The 19,334-nt window shown below is 37.0% G+C and overlaps 2 protein-coding genes across 3 annotated transcripts; both read right to left on the reverse strand.

Annotated features, from left to right (window-relative positions):
- Nucleotides 1-4,068: 4,068 nt before the first annotated feature.
- On the reverse strand, nt 4,069-13,570 carry LOC132145670 (syntaxin-12-like). Of its 2 annotated transcripts, none has more exons than XM_059556853.1 (10): nt 13,458-13,570; nt 12,254-12,435; nt 12,046-12,115; nt 11,862-11,961; nt 11,546-11,683; nt 10,590-10,633; nt 10,386-10,491; nt 6,277-6,349; nt 5,140-5,222; nt 4,069-4,985 (listed from the first exon to the last, which is right to left on the reverse strand). In XM_059556853.1, exons 2-10 carry the CDS (start codon nt 12,348-12,350, stop codon nt 4,893-4,895), a joined length of 804 nt encoding a protein of 267 aa, XP_059412836.1. In that variant the 5' UTR covers nt 12,351-12,435; nt 13,458-13,570; the 3' UTR covers nt 4,069-4,892. The 2 variants fall into 2 exon arrangements, with proteins under 2 accessions (XP_059412836.1, XP_059412835.1); XM_059556852.1 differs by having other exon boundaries at nt 12,254-12,444; nt 13,458-13,551.
- Nucleotides 13,571-14,286: 716 nt separating this feature from the next.
- On the reverse strand, nt 14,287-17,470 carry trnau1apa (tRNA selenocysteine 1 associated protein 1a). Its single transcript, XM_059555363.1, has 9 exons — nt 17,148-17,470; nt 16,961-17,058; nt 16,731-16,830; nt 16,584-16,636; nt 15,886-16,017; nt 15,691-15,810; nt 14,940-15,099; nt 14,810-14,843; nt 14,287-14,709 (listed from the first exon to the last, which is right to left on the reverse strand). The coding sequence occupies exons 1-9, from the start codon at nt 17,169-17,171 to the stop codon at nt 14,531-14,533; spliced, it is 900 nt and encodes a 299-aa protein (XP_059411346.1). The 5' UTR covers nt 17,172-17,470; the 3' UTR covers nt 14,287-14,530.
- Between the last annotated feature and the right edge of the window lie 1,864 nt (nt 17,471-19,334).

The raw sequence follows: 19,334 nt of genomic DNA on the forward strand, positions 1-19,334 counted from the left end.
CAAACTGATCAAACCACTGTGTAGGAATTAGGCCGAACAGGATTTAAAAGTCATCAACACAATTTTTTTAATTATTTATAGAAGAAAATGCTGCATTACTTGACAAGATGCTACAGCTACAGCCAACCCTGCTCCTGAGAGTAACTATCCTGCAGTCCAGTTTCGACTAAGAAAACACACACCTGAACCAGTCAACAATGTGTTCAGGATTTTTTGAAAATTACAGGCAGGTGTGTTGGAGCAGGATTGAAAATAAAGTCTGCAGTAAGGTAGTTCACCAGGAACAGATTTGGCTCCCCTGTGCTACAGAATGTACTGACAGATTTGGCTTTTTTTGCCAAAGCACTCTGCATATTTTCTGTCTCCCTTATCTGATACACTCAGTTCAGTTCATGAAACATTTTCCTTATGAGCTGATGATCAAAATCAGGTGTTAAATAAGGGACATGCAAAACATGCAGGGCAGGGGTTCCCTGCTCCCCAGGACCAGGATTAAACCTCTGGTATTGTTCATTTGGGAGTCACACTCGTGTTGTTCATGGTCAAAACTGACTGGAGGCCATAGGTCACAGGAGGTCACACAGCGACTGCCATATAGTTACACTTTTTTTTTTGGTCTAAAATGACTGAATAACACAAGAGGGTTAAGAACCACTGCATTAGTATGAATATCAGTGGACACTCCAGGGTCTAGTCCTAAATGCTGCCCTCAGCCTCCCATGACCACAAGTCCACACTTTGGTCATGTAATACTGCAGAACAAGGGTGTCAAACTCAGTTCCTGAAGGGCCATAATCTGAGTTTACTTTTTATAAGGTACACCTACCTTTATTTTTTAAAGCAATATTCAAACCTTAATTATCTGGTTCGGGTGTGTTTAGAGCTGGATAAGAAAAAAAAAGCTATGTTCTACATCTGGTGCATTTCATGAATGTGCATGAAGGAGGCCATGATACATGTCAGATTCACCATTTGGGAGAGAATCCAAAGAGCCCCCTCAGAAGAAATCACATTTTGGGGGCACCTCGATAGGACCAAAATGACACTTTTGCATTGGCGGTTTAGGGGCAGGGGCTCAAGTCCCCTGGCCTCTGGCCCATGCACACTGCAGTCTGGTGGATTTCATGAATGTGCATGAAGAACATCACAAGATATGTCAGATTCACCATTTGGGAGAGAATCCAAAGAGGCCAAGATGACTGCAGTGGTGCTAGAGCTGGAGCCATTGCTCAGTTGAGGCTAGTACCTACACAGAGTCGGCTAATGATTCCACTGACTTGATCTGTTGTGAAAGCTCTGCCCACCTATATCACAGGTTCTCTTGTTCGATACCAACAAGATTGGGCATTGGCTTCATCCCCAATGGAAACTAGTAGATGATGTCCCAGAAGATCACTACTGTGACAACCCAACATAAGGGGCTTTCGCACCAAGTAGTTCTAAGAACTTAATTCTAGGAACTAGCAAGCATGATGGTTCCAAGAGAACCAATTTATTATATTAATTATTAATTTTGAGCAGGAGTCAAAGATTCATCTTCAACTACGAAGAAGAGCAATAAGACGGCATTATAAAATGAAAAAGTGTGCTTTGATTTTGAATGATGAAGACGTGCTCAACCACAGACATTCACAGGTTCAATTTGAGGTATTAAAAAAAAAGTGACATGGCATTGAGCCAAGTATGGTGACCATACTCAGAATTCATGCTCTGCATTTAACCCATCCGAAGTGCACACACACACACACACACTGTGAACACACACCCGGAGCAGTGGGCAGCAATTTATGCTGCGGCGCCAGGGGAGCAGTTGGGGGTTCGGTGCCTTGCTCAAGGGCACCTCAGTCATGGTATTGCCAGTCCGAGATTCGAACCCACAACCCTAGGGTTAGGAGTCAAACTCTCTAACCATTAGTCCACGACTTCCTCTTAACAAAACAATAAACCTAATGCTTTTCACAGAACTTACGTACTGTAATTACCCACCATACATTGTGACATAGTCTGGTTCTTGGGAACGTTGGATCGGATTGCTTTCTCACTACAATCGAACCACTCCAGAGTTCGTTTACAATCGAGCCGAGCCTACTTCATTCAGGCGATCACGGACTGATTGTTTTGGCATGGATCCGAATGGGAATGCCGTGTTCACATACGCCCAAACGAACTGAGCTAATGGGGAAAATGCGCTAAGTTCCGAAACAATGGGCCAGGTGTGAAAGCACCCTTAGAGTACATAGGATCTGGGCAAGTTTGGTACCAGAATCGAACTGGCCTGGATTGAGCAAGAGAAAACCGCTTTTGGCTGTTGTTTACTACCTAACTGTAATTACTCAATCCTGCATATTCTGTTCTGAATGTCCAGAAAAGACAAGCCTCATGTTCTTGGTGCACTCACTGAAGTAGATCAAACAAGCGAGCACTCTGGGTGACAGCTCAAGCTGAAGGTTTGGAACCAGATTAAGCAACAGATGCACATGAGGAAAGCAGAATATCAAAGTCTTGAACCGTATCCATACCCATTAAGCAGCCTGATGTATCCCATGCCATTTCCAGGATTCGTTTGAGGTTGCAGCCCAGCTATGGGGAGCATGAAATGAGGGACATGAGCTATGAGCAGCACTGATGGGAAATCTCAGACAAGGTTGGTCTGAAAGGTCTTTAAGGTCTTCCCTGTGTAACCAGGCCAGGAATTCCCCTGCTGTATCGTCATTTCACATCCTTGTGTTCTGCTTCATTTGAATTTTACCATGTTCATACCTGCTAACCTGACCAACACTGCAAGCAGGACAAATAATTTAGACAACCGGTGATGCTCTTCGATCTGTAATCATATACATCCAATTTAATCACACTGCACACAGATTCATAGTTAGCAGAGTAATTACTTCATTACATCATTATTCACCGACTACAAACTAAAAGCAGAAGAACACACAGCATTTATATAATAGAACTGTGAGTGTTTTCATAACTATCAATCATTTGACTGCAAAGGGCAAGCTTCTCCTTGGCATTAACCACTGAGTGACTGCTCCACCAGAGAATGTGAGCAACACATCAGTCATGGTCTCTGGGTTCGCGCAGAGGCTCAGTCAGAATAATATTGAATCAGATGATAAGAATTAAAGGTTAGTCATTTCGTTAAATGGCATTTGTCTAAACACATGTATTTAATTCTAAGGGTTAAGCTGACATTACTGTTGTTGGTCCAATGGAAAGCTGAACTTTGTTAGAAGGAATTCTAAAATAATCACTCTGGTAGCAGTTTGCTTTGTAAAGTACTACATAACTTTGCAAAAAGTATGGAAGCACAAAAAAAAACAAGGTACAGGACACAAAAAAAAAAGCCATAATAGCAATACTTGTCTAGTACTGTGGGTTATACCCTCAGTAGAAAAAAAAATCCTAAAAACTTGTTTTACACTGACATCTGCTGTTGAGTCTTTAATATTTCTGAGCATGCATACCTGAATGTATATAGCAATTACACTTTCCATGAAATCAGTGCATTGCTATCGATTTGCCTGAATGGTTTTAAGCACTTTTTATGCATCTGCTAAAATGTGCCAGTTAGTTGTTTATGGTTGGCTTCTTATAATTGTCCACCAATGACATTTCTGGATCAACTCTGATCCATTAGAAACCGGCCCTCAAAAAGCCACAGCATTAGTGGTTTCATTCATGTCTAAAGCCAAAACAGTTACAGTAGTTGCCTGGCAAAGTTTGGCTATTTTTAATGGTAAGCCTAGAGGGTAATAAAAGCCCTAAACTTTAATTAGCACAGACAACCAAAGCCAATCAACAGACTTCAGAGAACACTGGGTTAATATAGCGTACACAGTGTACTTTCTGAAATATATAGCATATCCTGACTGCTCACATTCACAGTGCTCATTTCACCACTGCTAAATGTGGCTTCAACATTTCTAATAGAGAGTCAGAAAGGCAGGTTTGATTAAGACACATTTCTTTACTCACGTACTCATAGAAGTCATATAAATCAATAAAAAAAGGGACAATCATTTTTGCATGTTCTAAAAGTATGGTTGCAATCTTTTTACATAATTTTTATGTATTATGCAGACTTTTAATGTTGTAATATATAAATCAATTTCAGCCATAATATTGATTACGAGTTCTTATACAACACATTTACAGCTATATGACCACCGTATAATAGAGCAGTGTAATAAACCTATAAATAACACCAATCAGTTAACACCAGTAACAGTACTGAAACTGAAGTTGAGAAATGTTTGAGCTTTAGATATCATTGCTGCTTCATATTTGCAGTTCTACTAGTCTACTTGTTTACGGTATTAATAACATGGTGTCTAATGTACGATTCATTTTGCAGCTCATCTAAGCAGTTTGTTGTTAACCTTTGGAGTGACTTGACAAATCTGAAAGAGTTTAAATGTACAATGTACAAAACATCTAAAGCAAAAATTATATTACAGTAAGATGTAAAAAAAAAAAAAAAAAAAACTTCAGACATCAAAAATGTCATTTTTACACCTTATCGCAATCCACTGAAATTCTCAAACTGAAATAACCTGGATTTATTAAGAAATGTAAAGTAGTGTTAGTGCTAGAAATATATCACAAGAATCAAAATGAAATGTTATATCACGTTTCCCCCACTCCATCCGTGAGCTCATCCTCCTTTCATTATGAACAAAGGGTTTGGAGGTGAGAGTCAAGGGAAGGTTACCTTCGCTTATGCCACTTTATACTGTACATAACCCTGCAAAACTACAGAGATGGACCTGCAGGTGCTGCTCAGAGCCTTTGACCTCCCTTCCTCCCGTGTGGATGGCACTGGGTTTGCGAGTGGGAAAATAAATGAAAGAAATGAGAGAAAAAGGAGAAGGATAGAGGGAGGGTCTTCACTTTGTCGACGCCCAGATGATAAGAGCAATAACACCAACCAATAAGGCAAGGACCACTGCCAGGATGCACATCTTCTTACGAGACTTTTGCTACAGTGAAAGACAGAAAAGATTCTCATTCATATTATTAATATGTATGTATAGTACATGCATGGTTTTGGATTCTGCCATCTGATACACATCTAAAATGCCATAGCTCTTTGTGTGTGTGTGTGTGTGTGTACTGTTGAAGCTCTTGCTGTACCTGATAGTGAGAGGCTCTCTGGAGTTGCTCAGCTCCTCTCTCCACATGCACTTCTGCACTCTCCACATTAGCCTCTATGCTATCTGTAACCACACATAGTTAAATGCATTTTGGTTAGAGATTACAGGGGGTTTCAGACAATATGACAACCTTATGTCAAACATACTCAGTTTACACTATTAATATATACTGATATAAAAACAGCTCTTGATTTAGATTCTTTGACAGTAAAGCAAACTCAGACGTGTCATATATAGCCATTTAAACCTGGAATGCCTAAAATATGAAAGAGTCAGAATTTAATGGAACGGTCCACAAATGTATTGCTCCATTTAAACCTTTTTTTTTTTTTTTTTTTTTAATAAGTTTGCATGTGTTTATGGTTGATAATATGGAGCTCAAACTTGAGGGTGAAAAAATTAAAATGCCCCAAAATATTCAAATTTAAAAAAAAAAAAAAAAATTATGATGTATGGATAATAAGTAAACCTAAGTTGCTTCAGTCCAGTAAGTGACTATCTTGAAATATTACTAACAATATATAAGTGATATTGAATTATTTACTGTGCACAAAGACATAAGAACCATGACTTGAAAGTTGAGGATGAACAGTTTTTTAAAGAAAAGTTTTGATCATGTTGACAATTTAGAAGCCTTATAAATCTGCATATCAAATATGACAGTGTAAGTTTAATACTACAATGTTATGTGGTTATTTTAAACACTGCTAACAACCTAGAAATTCTGCCACCATTTCACCATCACATCCTTCCCAATCCATATGATTATAATTGTAATTATATGGGAAAAAAACATCCAGTATATTCTTTAAAAAATTGTCTTTTGTGCTCCATAGAAGAAAGTCATACAGGATGTGTGAATAATTTATGAATAAAAGAAAGAGTTTTCATTTCAGATGAATTATCCTCATTTAACTTACAGAGGCGTGGAGAAGAACAGGTCAGGGATCTCCAACGCTGCTCCTGGAGAGTTACCTTCCTGCAGACTTTGGTTTCACACCTGCCTGTCATTATCAAGTTCCTCTGAACACCTTGATTAGCTGAGTTGGAGCTGAAATCTGCAGGACGGTAGCTCTCCAGGTACCGCTGGTATAGATTAGAGACAGATTGTACTCACCTATCATTTCACCCTGATCATGGATCATCACGGCAAGATCCTTGAAAATCTGATTCACATCCAAAATGTCCGACTGCAATCACAGCAGAGGTACAAAATTACAGACAGCAGCACAGAAGTGTAATTTATGAATACAGAAGTGCACTGTATTTTAACAGCAGGTGTAAACAGGGTCTGTGTAGTGTATAATGATGGCTACTGAAGATCCTCCTAATGGCTAACCTTTAAGAGGGTATTTTGCATATATACATTACAGGTCAAAAGTTTGGAATCATTTTTGAAAGAAAAAAAATACTATGTAAGTCAATGGGAACCACCAACTGTTTGATTACCAGCAATCTTCAAAATTCTTTTATGTTTATTACATAAGAAAGCAGCTCATACAGAAGTAATGATTCTGAAGGATCATGTGACACTGAAGCTTGCATTAATTTGCAGTAATGAATTAAATGCTATATATACATACATATACAGTTGTGTTCAAAATTATTCAACCCCTTGACTTTCAAGACAATTTGCTGTGGAGGATAACATTTTATGAAATCAATTTAACAAAGGCATCAGTAAAGTATTAGAGAAAGTTTGTTAATACACTTTTGAGTGATTCTGAGAATGGAACATTGATGAATCATGATAAAATTCGAATTGGCTCTAAACATTCATGTTCAAAATTAACTGTTTGTGCAGAATCTTTTATTCTTTAAAAATCACCAATAAACGCTGTCTGTAAGTGTTTAGAAGCTTCTATCACCTCTCTACTACAGTTTTGGCCCATTCCACGCCTGAAAAAGCTTTCAGATCACTGATAATCTTTGGTTTTCACATTGCCACTGCTTTCCTCAAATTCAACCAGATATTTGAAATGAGAATTAAGCCTGGAGACTGAACAGGACACTCAAGTACATTCTGTGACTGATCCCTGAACCAAGCAGTAGTAGATTTAGATGTGGACTTTGGTATGACTGCCTGCAGGAAAGTCCATTGATCATCAGCTTCAGTTTTTGCACCAAAGGCATCACAATTCTTGTCAAAATGGCCTGACACTTTAAAGAATCCATGATGTCCTTCATACAGTCATGATTTCCACTTCCTTCTACAGTAAAGAAAGCCCATAACAGGACTGATCCACCTCCAAGTTTGAGGATGGAGATGGTGTTCTTCTGCTTATGAGCTTTGCCTTTTATTGCAGCAGACATACCGCTGATCCATGGGTCCAAAAAGTTCCAGTTTGGTCACATCACTCCATAAAACATTCCTCCAGAGCTCCACAGGTCTACACAAATTAATTTTATCAAGTTGGCTTTTTGTTCTTCTTGATCAAGAGTGGTATTTATCAAGATGTCTCAACATGAAGGCCATTCTTGTCTAGTGTTCTTCTTACACACTGCATTGAAATTGTTTTCCTCCTTTCATCGTGTCATCTTGCAAGTCTTTGGCTGTACATTGCAGGTTTTTTCTCAGTTGCTCTGATTAAACATTTTATGATATTGTGCTTTTTCTTCCACAACCTCTTAAAGGTTTTCTGGTAAAACACACTTTAAGCTAAGGAATAAGGCTGAGAACTGTGTCTCTAGGAACTTTCAATGTCTTGGAAATCATCATACAGCCTTAGCCTTTCTAAAGTACTACGATATTTCTTCTCTTTTGCTTTTGTGAGATCTCGGTTGACATTTTTGCTACTCAACTTCAATACATGCATGGGCCAAACTGTATGTGTAACAGCTCAACCTAATTCTGTTTTTAATAGACTTTCTAAAGGCTTAATTGTTTTGAGACTGTTTTATTCCCCACCATGCAAATAAGTGATTTAAAAACAGCAATGTTGAATAGGGGTTGAATAATTATGACATAGCAGTATTGTTAAAAAATCTTATAACTCAAATATATTACATTATATATTGACAATATCACTTTTAATATGCCAGTGAACTGTTATAGATGCAAGTTTTATTATATCCTGGATCTTCAGAAAAGCTTGTATTTGTAAAGTACTGCAGTCTCTAGGGGGTTGAATAATTTTGAACACAATTGTGTATGTTTGGTTATTTTTGTTTGTTGCAACTAACAAAAATAACCAAACATTTAAATACAATAAAGCCATACACAAAAATGCATAAAGTAAAAAACTAATTACACAGATTAAAGTGCAAAAGATTTATAAAGACCAATAGCTATCACAAAATATCTAATTAGTTAACCTTAGTAAATGCATTAACATTAATAATGAGCAATAGCTACATTTGCTATAGGAGCTACATGTTAGCTCATTAAATAACAGTTGCAACTTTTGATTTTAACAACATGTTATCAAATATTGAAAATACCTCAGATTAATGAATGTTCAGAAGAAAGGCAGTTTATGATAACTAATGAATTAACTTATGTTAATAGAGCCTTAATGTAAAGTATGACCAAACAATAAAGAACCAAAACACTTTCAAACAATATCTAGGGTATGTTGAAGTCCAGATAAAAAATTTAAAAAGTTTTAAAATAAATAGCCTATTAAGTCAAAATATTTAAGTACTTGTCACTGTGAGGAACACCACTGCGAACACACCAGTCTGAATGACTATTTTAATCATTTAAACACCTTTCAGAAACAGAATGTTCATAGGGTTTCTGCGGTGACGGCTGCATTTCTGCTGTCCAGCGCCATCTGCTGTCAGACAGTGAAGTGCGGTTTCATCCAGAACGTCTCTAACGCTCTCCACCATGCGCTTATGCGTGTCTCACACATACTCCGTCAGCAGTGCGTATGTGTTGCGTAATTGTTTACGCACCCATGTTAACGGATCAGAGCGTTCACACTGCACACGGTTGCGGTCCGTCAGTGTGTTTCAGGAGCGGTGCGTCTGCAGAAGTGCAGCGCGCATTGAATTAAAGTAAAAATTAACATGGATTGACACGGAAATGTAGTAATTTCAAAATAAATGTATACAATTAAAGTCCACTGTGTTTCACAGTCAACACGTTGCTTTTTGGCTAGGTCTAAAACAAGAAAAAGTACACTTCTAGATAAACAAGTCAATTAACATAATAGATGCACTTGCAGAGGCAGAAAACAAAGTTCTTTAAGACCCACGGTATTGCTTGTAATAAAGTTTTAAATGCAAAAGGCACAAGAGTCGACTGTTTTGGTCAGTGGTGAGTTTTAATTTTAAATGTTTGTGATAGCCTAACAAGAAAAGTAGGCTAAATGCTGTGTTTAAATGTGTTGCCGCTTGCTTGAGCAACTTAATATACAAACCAATAAGTCAAATGCATGTATAATATGTTTTTTTTAGCTATTTATTGAGTTTAAACCATGTAGTATAAAACAGGTTTAAACAAATGTCTATGAAAGACTGTTACTGTACCGTGATAAGAGAATCACAATGCTGCAAAAGTATTTTCAGTAACAACGTTTGATTTGAAATCAAAGTAATGGATAAATGTTGTGTTTGTGGTAAGCTGTGGACTCCAAACGAAAGCACAATGAGTCTGTGCTGCTTCTGCTCCACATACGTGACGCACACAGACTGCATACGCACTGCAGACGGTGTGTGTGAAACAGGTGTAATGCGTGCTTGTTTACATCAGAGCGGACACGGGTCTTTGATGAAGCATACAGCGCTGTTGTGCAGTGTGACCAGTTGATGGGAAAAGTATTCTTAAAATGCATCCCAAAACCTGAATAATTTGTAATATATAATTATTCTCCTATTTTGAAGTGCACCCGATAAAAATGTTGTGCATGTTCATTATCGTGATATATTGCATTACTGAATACCAGCATGTCTAACACACACACACATATATATATATATATATACACACACACACACACACACTCAATACATATGAAAGATACAAAAGAGTTTCTTTTAAATTGTAATTTTACTGTATTTTTCATCAGATAAAACCAGCCTTGGTGAACATAACAGACTACTTTTAAATCATTAAAACAAATCATAAATATTGCAAACTTTTGACCATTAGTTTAAGTTCTTCAGCACTTTCTGTTTCAAACACACACTCTGAGACATTGATTAGGCCAAAAAGAGGAAGAATGGAGTGTGTGTGAAAGTGTGTGGCAGGCAGTGAGGACAGGACAAGAGGAAACTAACCTCAAGCTGTTGAATGGCAGTTTCTCTTTCTTTGATGAGCTCCAGGTCCTCCTCTGTTATGGCCACGTCTTCTGTCTGAGTGGTGGTCTTACCCCAATCATCATCACTGCACACACACACACACACAGAGAGAGAATGTTTCCAGCTCTAATGCTTTAACTCAGTGCTAGGAGCTCACAGACTGAGGCATGCTCTGAGACATACTTATCAAAGGAGACCAGCTGCTCTTCATGACCTCCATCTTCAGCCTGCAGTAAATCACAACACAAAACCACCTCACTGAAGACTACTGTATGAATACTGAAAGTACTGAAAACAAAACCGCATCAGCATCCCATTTTACTAAGTGACAATAGTTATATGTAAAATATAATAAAAAATAGTGAAGAATTAATTTTATCCACTGGGTATTGCTTGAATGGTGTAAAGTAAATTTTACAGAATGGACAGAAGCTTGATAACAATATACAATTTTATAATAAATAATATTTTATTCAGTAATATATAATATATATGTGCTGTCAAACGATTAATCACAATTAATTACATCCAAAATAAAAGTTTTTGTTTACATTATATATGCGTGTGTACTGTGGGTGTATATATATATATATATATATATATATATATATATATCAATAAATAAACACACATGAATGCATATATTTCAGAAAAATATGTTAAGTTTGTATATTAAATATATCTATATATAATATAAATTATATGAATATAAGTATATACATGTAAATATTTGTAAAAAATGTATACTGTGTGTATTTATATATACATAATAAATAAACAGTACACACACATCATGTAAAATAAAACTTGTTTTTGTTGTGATTAATTTTTTGACAGCATATATATATATATATATATATATATATATAAATACTGATATAATAATGAAATAACATTAAATAAAAAAGTTTTTTTTCCTTACAGGGGCCATATATTTTTTAAAAACCTGAAATTAGTTTGCCTGCACAACTCAACTTGACAAATAGTCTAAAAATGAACATATAAAAGACTTATTTTATTATATTTATTAGATAATAGAGTTGTAAGCTAATCCCGGTCACTTTAAAGGATGCTGCCTGTGTAGACCGTTCAGTAAGTTTAGGATCAGAGGACAACATCACTCCTGCAGTGTATCTTACTGAGAGTCGAGACCCCGCTCGTGCTCGGGCCACGGACTCCTTCTCCTTCTCCGCGGCTCGACGCTGCACTGCCTGGAAGTTGTTGAGAGCTGCGGAGAAATCATTCATCAGCCGGTCCTTCTGGATCTTCTGCTGTCTCTGTTTAAAGAAGAAATTCAATGAGTCAGGACAGACACTTCAGAAAATATAAGACCTTCAAACAAATCACCTTCCCATTTTTATTTTCATTTCCTTATGCTTCATGTAAACAGGTTGCTCTGGAGGTTAAACGCGAGCCTGCACACACACACACACACACACACACACACGAGAGCACCTGTTCGGACAGAGAGACGGGTAGAGAGAGTGAGCCGAGGTCTTTCAGGTGTTTGTTGGTCTCCTTGGCCAGCTGGTTTGTGTAGTGCTGCACCTGCTGACTGTAAACAAATCACACACACTGAGAATACAAGAGGAACAGGAAACACACAGCCATCAATACATCAAGAACTAAACACACTCACAGTCTCTCCCGCAGGTCACTGGTGTCTTGTTTTGATCCCAGCTGGTTTACCAGGCTCTTGATCTGTGCCGCTAAAAACACAAATTGAAATCACGCTGTGAAGGCAGTGCAGGTTTTTCCACAGCTTCATCATCACGAAGCGTCCACGAAGTTGTCACACTGTTGATGCTCGTTTAATTGCCACTAACTAGCATGCTCTGGTCACTCACTGTTCTGTGTGATCTTCTGGATGTTGGAGCTGCATGTCTGGATCAGGCTGCTGAAGTCCTTCGGCGGGGCGCGCTGTTCTGTGCGTCCGTACGACATGACTGATGCAGATTCAGCGGGATCTGACGGACGCCTCGGGACAAACGCTGGAGGAAACTAGAGCAGGAAGTGGATCCGGGAAATCCTGAAAATGCTGAGGACAGAGAAACATTTTGTCAGATCATCCACAGTGATATTACAATGACTTGAAGCAGTCAGCAGCTACTGTAGCATTACTGCCGTCTGTGCCTTTGACTTCATGTATAAGAGACAGTGTGTAACATCACCTTACAGATTAGATGTCCAGATAAACACATCATGACGGTAAGTGCACTTAAAAGCTTACATAGTGTAGTGTAAAGTGACTGAACTGCTCTCACTTGCTGTGACAGTGAGCTGAAGGTGATGATTAATACAGGAAAGTACTGAACGAACAGTCTCACACACGAGTAAAACACAAACACACAATACAGACACAATGTAGTGTCAAACTGCTTCCTCATATAACAGTGTCAGCGGATATACTTCACAAACATCACACTCAGTTTAGTTCAGACTGCAGTAACAGTGAGTACAGTGCACTAGTATGGTTATTTAGGAAAATAGGGAGCGATTTATGGAAGATTGAGCCATTAAATAAGATCAAGATATATGTAAATAACCACATTAATAATATATAGAGCTTTTAACGCGACTGTAGTAACTATTCATTATTGTATATATTTATTTATTTTTGCTCTATTACTAGTATAAGCGTTTCTTTTCAAGTGAACGCAAAATAACCTCATATCAGTCATAATAACTGACCGCAGATCAGTGAATGCTAAGAAAGTGAGCTTACAAACTAAACACTCGTACTAAAGCAAAAATGCCGCTGGTAACTGTTGTTTCATAAGCAATTGTGTTTTATTTATTTAAACTCAACAGACTGGTTTAGTTAACGTTACTCGTGAATAAGTACAGAATCAAAAACCCGTTACAACACCCGTCCACAGTATTAGCATCAAATAAACGGACACATATACAACCAAACGCTGCAGAAGAGCCTCCGCGTTTAACCTCGTCAGACATCTAGAGACGCTTTCGTATCCATCCGGAACACATATTGACTCAGTCAGAGCATTGTCTTTGCTCATTCTGATAAATAAATAAACATAGTGATCTTACTTCAGCTCAGGGCCGCTCCTCACTCGGGACTTCCGGTCTGATGCACTTTGTACTTCCGCTAAGGGGCAGAGCCTTCAAGAGCACGTGATGGCACGGGACCCCACCAGAATGCAAGTAACTGAACTCTAAACTCAAAAAAAAAAAAAAAAACTCTACACTTTCTTAATATGTATATAAATAACCCTCTTATTTTATTTCATTTATTTGTTATGTACCATTGATATTTCATTATTATTAACCTCTGTGTGTTCAGTTTTACACAGTACTCAAGCACTAATAAACGAAAAAACAAAAAAAAGGTGTAAGTTTTTGACTGTCCTAAACAATAAAAATACCATAATTTGTTTGCAGATATTTAAGAAACAAAATATATGGTTATACATTATATTATTATTTTCCATTTAATTTATGATAAATGAATCCGGTCGCAATCCACTAACATATTTCTTTCCTAATTTTAGATTTATTTTATTTTTTAAGTTAATTTGATTAACTGTTCATGTTTACTTCATTTGGATATGTTGGATGTACAGAGCTAAATGGAAACAAATATGCAATGCTTTAAAATGTTTTAATGTTTTTTATATATACATTTTATTTTATTTTATTTGTTTTTATTGCGTTTACAAAGCTGCATGAATAAAAACGTGTAAGGCATAAAAAATATTTTTGGTTAATGGAAAATATTTTTATTTGATAACTTTTGTTTAATTTTGCTGTTTATCTTATTTGGATTTGTTGGATGCATAAAGATACAAATATATAGGTGCTAATGCTTTAATTTTTAGTTTTAATATTTTTCTTAAAAAAAAAAAACAAGACATGGCTGTTTAAACCAGAACTGTAGTTATTTATTTTACTAAACTTATGATGTACTATACACTTTTCTCATCAAACACACCAGAGTTAATTTCATTCATAAACATCTACAAATCACATACACGCATAAACTGCGTTCTTAAAAAAAAAAAAAAAAACTAATGTTACTATTTTTAATTCACCCTCAGTTACCTTAATACTGGGTTCTTTGTGATATAAACAAATAGTATGTGATCAGAGGAGAGCACATGTTCTCAGTCCATCTCTTCATACTGATAAACTGGCTCTGGGAGGAAACATGTCCCGCTACAGGTGACCCCGTCCCAGGACTCGGGGGGCTGGAAGAAACACCCCATCAGAGCACTGTACAGCTCCTCACTGCGCTCCATAAACCTCTCATTGGCCTCCATCACATTTATCTCACAGTCCGGATCTGCAACCCAGAGAGAAACACATCATTTAGTGGAATCAAGGCTTTTATATAGTGTGAAGTGAAAATATGGCGTCTGATCTAATATGCAAATAAAACCTACACTCTAGGCCATCATCTTCAACCATCTCTTCAACCTGCAATAAAAAAAAAAATAATATAAAATGTATTTGTACACTGAGGCAAAGGATACTGGATATACTTTATGCCGACTGATAAAGAATCCCCTTCACCTGTGCGATGCTCTGTGAAGGATCAGTGGAGCTGTAATCATAGCTCCAGTCATATGTGGACTGTGGGTAATAATACTGGTTCAGATACAAGTTATGGCTGTTGTAGCTTTCTGCATGGAACTGACAATTTGGGTTCTCGGGCTCGGACTCTTTCTTATTCCTTGAGGATGGAAGGATTAGACATTATCAATGTCACATTTTTGTGATCATACTGTAAGCATTGGTCAAACAGTACTGAAGGTCAGTGATTTGTGTAAAAAACAGTGCCTCGCTACTCTTTACACAGTCATACACACAGACCGCTCAAAGGTTTGAGCTCAGTTTCTGAATGTGTCTGTAAGATCCTCATCAAGACTATATCTTAAAATATAATTTATTACTATATGATCAAAGCTGAATTTTCAGCATCATTCCTCCAGTCTTCAGTGTCACATGATCCTTCAGAAATCAGTATAATATGCTGATTTGCTGCTCAAGAAACATTTCTGATTAAGTTAAAAACAGATATTATTATTGAAAGTGTGGTACGTTAAAAAAAAACAGCACATATTTGAAATAGAAGTCTTTTTAACATCATAAATGCCTGTCGATCTTTCATCGATTTATTGTGTCCTTTCAGAATAAGAGTCCAACATCTTTAAACAGTAGTGTATTTGTATCGAAAGCACAGTTAGAGTCAAGAATAAAGCGAGAGGAATGCAACCACACTGTTGTGAACGTCTCATCGTTTCCTCTCCTCACAAACACTCACAGTTTCTTCGTAGCCAGACTGAGGCGTAAAGGTTTCCTCCCGAGTCCCGAAACACCCTGGAGTTCAGCCAGAGCCCGCTTCTGCTCCCTCTCGCTCTCGAAGCTCACGAAGCCACAGCACCTACAGAACAGACAACAGCAATGCACTGAAATCACAGGGAAACCTTCCCACGGGAACTCTTTCATGAATCCTCACTTGGAGTATCCACTGCCGTCCAGAACGATCTTCCCACTGCAGCAGGAGGAAAAATGATAATGAAAGAACTCATACAACATGCCATCATCCACGTCTGGGCTGAGGTCCGAGACGAAGAGGGAGAAAGTCGAGCTGGAGGGAACCGCAGTGACATTTGGAGGGTAAATAAAGAAAAACGTGTAATTATGAAACAAAGTGACACAGTTGTGCTAGACCAGTGTGAAATAAAAAAATATATTCTGAACCCCGTGTGGATTTACACAAACTGAGAAAGTCAAAATGTATTTAGTTGTGGCCCGCTCTGCCTTACAACAGTCAAGAATAGAGTAACTAGATACTACTAAACCCAAAGTTAAAACAAGGGTGATGTAAATACATTGCAACATGACACCCTTTCATTCTTTTGCTTTGGATTTGCAAAGAATCTTAAAAAAGCAACGTTTTAGAAATCCAATCCTTATACTACAATTAAACCCTGAGTTTAAAAGCATGTCAGAATTAATTCCGGCATCGTAGGTTTCCTACAGCTGAATGTGTCCTCCATACAAATACAGTCTTGCGATGATATATTAAGCTTCACTTCTTCTTTCTATCCACACAGGAAGTTCTCTGAATAGTTGGCTGCCTGAGGAACTAGATTGCAGCAGTCATTTCAAATGCAACTTTAACCCATTAAGAAAAATAAATGCATTTCTTACCAGCTGTCACCTTGTTTGCTGTAAGTGGCACGACTCAACTTGAACCTCTTAGGCTGTAACATCACATCATAACGAAAAGTTTACTGCATGACATTTGACATATGAACTGGTGGACACTTCAAGCGAGCATGACTTGTGAATAATTACAGGAGTGGCGAAAGGCAAAGGTTTCCCGTTCACTTTCCGGAGACATCTCTCTACTGAGGTTTCATCCATCAGCTCCACGAAGCCATAGCCTGCATTTTGCCTGAAGAGATCAACAACCTAACACTTGATGATGACAGATAGACAGATAGATAGATAGATAGATAGATAGATAGATAGATAGATAGATAGATAGATAGATAGATAGATAGATAGATAGATAGATACTTCACCCTGTTATTTTGTCTCGGATCAGTCTGACTTTCAGCACTGTTTCTCCCATTTGAGCAAAAGCTCTGAGGATAAACTCTTCATCCATGTAGGGCTCCAGCTAACACACACACACACACACACACACACACACAGCATGTTTATCAGTGTACACTCTTTAAACATGTCTTTTCTGTCGGCTGAACTCACGTTGCCCATCCAGAGGCTGTTCATTTTGCGTTCATGCGATCTTTGGGTTCATTCAAGCTTTTTGCTGTTTCTTTATTAATTTTGTAGAATGCGTTTCAGTCGAATTAGTAATTTTCCCCCCAACACCGGCGTTTCTTTTTAATTTATTGGGAGATGCAACAACAAATGAAGATACTCACAGCACGTGCAAGTGTTTATAAACTCATGTTGTGAACAGCGTCACCTAGAGGCGAGAACAAGAACAAGTCTGTTTATATATAGGTGGATTTTTGACTTTGAAATGTTTTACTTTATATGTCATATTTGTTTTATTTTTTATGTATAAAAAATAATTTTAAAATCAAATGGATGATGTAAGTACTGTAGGCTACAAAAGCTGTATTGCCTCCTGAAATTGTAATGGGCCCTTTTCTCATTTCCTTCACTCTCTCGCTTGCGTATTTTATTTTATTTATCTGTTTTTTCTCACCAGGATGGAGCACATTGTCACTGTATAAAAAAGAATTTAAATGTAGCACTAAAAATATACATTTTCACACTACCTGTATAAACTGAAACATAACAAAGAAGAGAAAATAGAAGAGAGAATATTCTAACAGCTAATACCGGTTCCAAAAAGTGCAATAAAATTCACTATTCCATGCTGAATCAACATGTGTAAAGATATTTATTTGTTTTCTGTATATTCAACCTTTTCTGTTGTGTTTCGGTATTGACCAATTTCGGGGCATCGTTTAAAATTTGCTGAAATTGTGAAGATACATAAAAAGATTCTAGTGTACCCACATTAAATCCATGCATTTTCAGATAAGGCAATACAAACCTGAATTTGCACTACTTCTGTAGAACGGCTCATTATTATTAAAATATCCGTCTGGATTTTGAGGGACGTTATACCTGCTCTCCCTCCAAATTAATCAACGTCACACAAAGCTGTCAGTAAATAGGGATTGTGGCCATGAAGTTGACATGTACTCTGTATTTTTAAAACCAGTCTATGACTTCAGCTGGGTCTAAGACACTGCTTTCATTCTTGAATATATATCAGATCCATGGAGTCAGTCCCTTTCACCATTGGACATACCCCCTTGAAAATATTGTCACAATAACTTCTTTTGTGATGAACATGTTGATCTGAGTTACTCTGCATGGAGGCTGCAATCTAGTTCAGATCAATTTGCCAGGACCCTGAACAAAACCTTTGAAAAGAGCCCCTTCTCAATCTAGTCGATGGGTTAATGGACATACAAATACCTGCTCCTTGTACCTTAACACCTGTGTTTTTTCTCACAGCCACATGAGGACACAAGACATCTCTGTTATCATATGAATCAATGCGGTTTCCCAATCAATCTAGGTTGGTTATTTTGATCAGAACATACTGGAAATGTACATGATTTTCCATTTTAAAGTCTAATGTCAAAATAATAATAAAGAGCCTGTAAAATTCGACTTTAAAATTTAAGCAGTAAAGCAAAGAATGCAACCATTAAGATTATTATTAGCCTAAATTAAACTCTAAATATATATATATATATATATATATATATTAATTAATTGTAATTAATGTAATATCTTGCTCAATTTAAGCCACATTTTCAACACATTTTACTTCACAATTTACATTTAATATATGTAATTAACAGGCAATTGAATCTGAGCTAATTCTTATGGTCTGTTTCAGTTCACTTTTTTTTTTTTTTTGTAGGGTTGAATTGCGTTATTTCAGATTTTTGGTCCCACCTGTATATTAACTGTTTATTTAAAACAATAAATGAACTACCACAATCAAGAAGAGAGCCATAAAAACTGGGCTACTAAACATAAAATCAATCTGAAATACATTTAACACTCATAAACCTATATTCAGCTGATTACCACGAATATGTTGGATTTTTTTATTATTATTATTATTTGCCTCAGTTTTTCAATAAAAGTATGTTCCCAGCAAATAAATCTAAACATGCCATCCACATAAAAAGAACTATATTGAAAATAATAGTTTTCTTGCACTTTTTATTTGACCCATGAATCACAATGTCACCATCTTCTTGGAAGACAACAGCATTTATTTCCCTTATGATCATTCTTTTATTTTGGCCAAAAAGGGCGTTGGTCCTAAAGCAAAGCAGTACAGCACAAAGAGACCACAAGAAGTCATTACAAACAATAACGACAGAGGAAGAT

Source organism: Carassius carassius, chromosome 8, assembly GCF_963082965.1.
Source record: "Carassius carassius chromosome 8, fCarCar2.1, whole genome shotgun sequence".
Taxonomy (NCBI): Eukaryota; Metazoa; Chordata; class Actinopteri; order Cypriniformes; family Cyprinidae; genus Carassius; species Carassius carassius.

Excerpts from the sequence above, each read along its gene's own strand:
- LOC132145670 (XM_059556853.1), bottom strand. The coding sequence starts at position 12,350 with ATGTCGTACGGACGCACAGAACAGCGCGCCCCGCCGAAGGACTTCAGC. Across the intron at positions 11,684-11,861 it reads CCGTCTCTCTGTCCGAACAG|AGACAGCAGAAGATCCAGAA; the intron begins GTGCTCTCGTGT and ends TTCTTTAAACAG. Across the intron at positions 5,223-6,276 it reads TGATCAGGGTGAAATGATAG|ATAGCATAGAGGCTAATGTG; the intron begins GTGAGTACAATC and ends GTGTGGTTACAG.
- trnau1apa (XM_059555363.1), bottom strand. The coding sequence starts at position 17,171 with ATGAACAGCCTCTGGATGGGCAAC. Across the intron at positions 16,831-16,960 it reads ATCCGAGACAAAATAACAGG|GCAAAATGCAGGCTATGGCT; the intron begins GTGAAGTATCTA and ends TGATCTCTTCAG. Across the intron at positions 14,710-14,809 it reads TGAAGATGATGGCCTAGAGT|ATCCGGACTGTGAGATAAAT; the intron begins GTAGGTTTTATT and ends TCTGGGTTGCAG.